This window comes from Rhincodon typus, chromosome 22, assembly GCF_021869965.1.
Source record: "Rhincodon typus isolate 14 chromosome 22, sRhiTyp1.1, whole genome shotgun sequence".
Taxonomy (NCBI): Eukaryota; Metazoa; Chordata; class Chondrichthyes; order Orectolobiformes; family Rhincodontidae; genus Rhincodon; species Rhincodon typus.
The window spans coordinates 38,582,581-38,586,750 of NC_063353.1; the positions used below are offsets into that span (position 1 = coordinate 38,582,581).

At 42.4% G+C, this 4,170-nt stretch overlaps 1 protein-coding gene across 1 annotated transcript in view; it reads left to right on the forward strand.

Annotated features, from left to right (window-relative positions):
- The window catches only part of LOC109919248 (plexin-A4-like), a 503,825-nt gene extending 500,116 nt beyond the window's left edge, over window positions 1-3,709 (forward strand). The window contains exons 25-27 of the mRNA XM_048609992.1: window positions 532-631; window positions 3,184-3,374; window positions 3,608-3,709. Coding sequence (XP_048465949.1) covers window positions 532-631; window positions 3,184-3,374; window positions 3,608-3,709 — 393 coding nt within the window. The remainder of the gene's footprint in view (window positions 1-531; window positions 632-3,183; window positions 3,375-3,607) is intronic.
- The last annotated feature ends 461 nt before the right edge of the window (window positions 3,710-4,170 follow it).

A 4,170-nucleotide genomic window follows, 5' to 3' on the forward strand; every position in this document is an offset into this window, starting at 1 on the left:
TGACTCCTATATCACAGCACCACCAATGCTGGAGGACTGAATGCCAGGCAAAAGTGTTTCCAATGAAAAACAATAAACAAAAATGTTATTGCCTTGAACATTTTAAGAGTTCCATTGCCAATGCCATAAAATTATGGCAGCAAACAATATTATCTAAATAAATTGTTGTTGTGCGTGTGTGTGTGTGTGTTGAGACAGAGGAAAATAGTCTTTCCTGGAAGTAAATTCAGAATCAGCAGTGTAAGACAAAAGTCCTTGATGTCTTTGGTTGCTTTTTGTTGTTATGCCAACTAATGATAAGGTGGAACATACTACTCAAAGCCTTTGGAATCCTTGGTTGTAATCCTTCCTGGAGTATCCAATGTTTGTCTGTTCAAACTATCTGAATCCCTTGATTAGGCTGCTGACTGGTAATCACTCCAAATATGTGTTACTTTACATGTAATTTAAAAAAAAAACAAAGTCTTTGAGTTGCTTAATGAGTTTTCCATATTTTCTGTTTGATTCCCAAAAAAACCCAATTCTCTGCAGGTGACAGATGGTTCTGTGGTTGCCCTGGTGCCCAAACAAACAACAGCATACAACGCTGCCAATAATTCAACTGTATCTCGAACCTCAGCCAGCAAATACGGTGAGTTCTGTTCTCCCCACCTCATTTCAAAAGACCCTCTTTTTTTTTTACAGAGAAGTCCTTGCACTCCCATAATCTTCCTCTGCAATTTCATTCCATCCATCTATTCACTGGCACAGGAAAGTGAAATCCCATGAGGATTAAGTGCTATGATAAGTTTGGAGTTTGCACAACAGAGGTAGATGGCAGAATGTTAATTAACATGTACAGTTACACAGAATTTACAACACAGAAATAGGCCATTTGGTTCAAAGAGTCCAAATCAGTGTTTACAGAAATTGCTGGAAAAGCTCAGCAGGTCTGGCTGCATCTGTGGAAAGAAATCAGAGTTAATGTTTCGGGTCGAGTGGCCCTTCCTCAGAACTGTTTCTGAGGTAATTTTGTTTCTGATAAACAGCATCCGCAGTTCTTTCGGTTTTACGTAACCTTGTACGCTCATCTCTTCTTTTCTCCCTCATGTACTTATCACGCTGTCCCTTAAATGCATTTACACTTTCCCACTGATATCCATCCTCTTCACCTTGAGACGATGACTGTTGATGAAGTAATGGTTCTATAGACACAGATATACTTCCAATACTTTGCTTATGGGTCCAGCCCTGATGTCTGGCTCTAGTGACTACCACCAGCAGATTTGACTATGGGTTCACAATAGCTCTGCCATCCCCCTCTAGTCATATGTGCACACATGTGAAGTTTACAGCAGGGGATGACTATTTGATGATCAGAAAGTGAAGGCACTGGGCTGTGATCGGGAACAGGTGCCCTGGATAGTTTTCGGGAGTGATTGGATCAAACCCACCTTTCATATAATTGGAATAAGTAATCCATTTGTGCATCCCCACAGCTGACATCATGGAATTTAATCTGTTTAGCACATAAACAAAAACAGAAGTTGCTGGAAAAGCTCAGCAGGTCTGGCAGCATCTGTGAAGAAAAATCAGAATTAACGTTTCGGGTCTGGTGACCCTTCCTCAGAACCAATGGTAGCTAACAAAATGTCTGTTTATGTGCAGAAGATAGGGTTGGGGGAGGGGTAAGGAGTAAGCAATAGGTGGGGATAGAGCCCAAAGACAGAGAAGAACAGTTGGACAGACGAAGGAGTGGATAATGATCTGGCCAGGAGGGTGAATAGCTGTTAATGGAGACTTTAATTGGTTAACGATAGGTAGTGTGTAATGGCAGTCTATGTGGTAACAAGGCCTGGTGTGTAGGATAGGAGGCTAGGACATGGGAGAGTTCAGGCCTTAAAATTATTGAACTTGATATTGAGTCTGGAGGGCTGCAGGGTCCCCAAGTAGAAAATGAGGTATTGTATTCCAGCTTGCGCTGATCTTTGCTGGAACACTGTGGTTTTTCAGTTCTTTTTTCTGTCTCCACAAAGCTGGATTAAATTTGGGGAGTTGACAGTGTTGGTAATATGGTCCAGCCTATTGATTTTAGGGGCTTCGTGATCACAGTTGCCTATCTCAGGCAGTCGACGATTTGTAGCTAGTTTTTGACATTTTATCGAGTTTGTTAAGCAGCAGTTTAGATATTAGATAAAGGAAGCATACAACATTGACAGTGGGGGATGGCTCACTGATATAAGAGAACACACAGTATGTCAGCACAGAATGTTTTGGTCCCGTTTAAGATGGTAGGGACCACATTTTGCTCTCTAGTCGAAGTGTTAGGAAACATTCTCTGGGTCTTTCTCCTCCTATTCTGGTCCATCTATCCCAGGAGCTATCTCAGGACTGCCTGACAAGAACATCCCTCCGTCCTTGGACACTTAACCATCATGTCATATTTCTAGGACCAGGCTAATTGTCTGAACTCTTTGGCCACTGGTCATGGGACAACTCCACATGACATCATGTGACCATTGTCCCTTTGCCTATGTCCCTTTGAAGGTTAGTTTTCATTCCTTCTGACAACAAATCCTTCTAACTTTCAAAGACGGGACACTGATAATAGGGTACAATTGGCACCAAATAAACTGTTGATACTAGTATCAAAAACAAAGTTGCTGGAAAAGCTCAGCAGATCTGGCAGCATCTGTGAAGGAAAAAACAGAGTTAACGTTTTAGGGTCCGGTGACCCTTCCTCAGAACTGACCCGAAATGTTAACTCTGTTTTTACCTTCACAGATGCTGCTCAACCTGCTGAGCTTTACCAGGAACTTTATTTTTGTTCCTGATTTACAGCATCCGCAGTTCTTTCAGTTTTTATTTTGTTGATACTAGTATAATGTGCGTCATGACCTCTGTGTTGTTTTGAAATTCTTCCCTTTATTTTTATATTCTGCTATTTTAGAAGGTTAATTACTACAGTAATAGGTGTCAAATGCAATCTTATGCTGCACAGTAAATACTAAGAAAATCCACTTTTTAACAGTCTCCAATTTCCAGCAAACAGCTACATGAAGCCCAGAAGAAAATTACCCTCCTCTGCCCTTCATCCATTGTATCGGTTAATTACCTTTCTCCAGGAAAAATTGGCAATTTGGAAGGTCTCAAGCCTTCGTGAAAGTCACTACATGAATGCAAGTCTGTCTGTTTTTCTTGTAGAAACCATGATCCGATATACGGGCAGTCCTGACAGTTTGCGCTCTCGCACTCCGATGATCACACCTGACTTGGAGACAGGGGTCAAGGTCTGGCACCTGGTCAAGAACCATGAGCACGGAGACCAGAAGGAGGGAGATCGGGGCAGTAAGATGGTGTCTGAGATCTACCTGACTCGGCTACTCGCTACAAAGGTAATGTTAACAATGGAAAATTTGGGAAAACGTAGATCTGTGTTAACCCCATTCTTCAATACAGGCTGTGAAATTACCCCAGGAAAAGTACTCTTCTGTTCTTGTCGGGAGCCCTTGCCAGTAAATTTGACCCTCGGGTAGATGGAGGGGTATGTAAGATGGCCAGTAAACCAAGTGAGAATTCCCTGTAGCAAAGGAAATCTGCTATCTGTTCCTGGTCTGTGTGATTGCAGACTCACAGCAACGTGATTGACTCTCAACAGTCCTCTAAAATGGTCTACCAAGACATTCAGTTCTATCAATTGCTAGAAAGTCTCAATAAAGGAATGAAATGAGACAGACCACATGGCATCAACAAAGGTATTGGAAATGACAATGGCAAGGTAATCCTTAACATCTGGGGACTAGTGCCAATACGGGTAGAGTTTGCTCACAGATTAGTCAAGCATTAGCTTGACAACGGTATGATTCCATGAGGATCACTTGCACACTGTCACAAACAACACCATCACATCTCCGGGTATATGTCCTGTCCCACCAACATGACTCAGATGGTAGCATAGTGGTATACAGTCAGACGGGAGCTACCCTAAGAGTCCTCAATATTGACTCTGGCACCCCTGGATTCACAGGGCATCAAGTCAAACATGGACAAGGAAACCTTGTTGATTATCTGCCCACTTGACTGATGAATCAGTACTCTTCAATGTTGAACATCACTTGGAGGTGTCGTTAAGGGTGGCAAGGGCACAGATGCACTCAGGATGGGAGATTTCAATGTCCACCACCAGCAGTG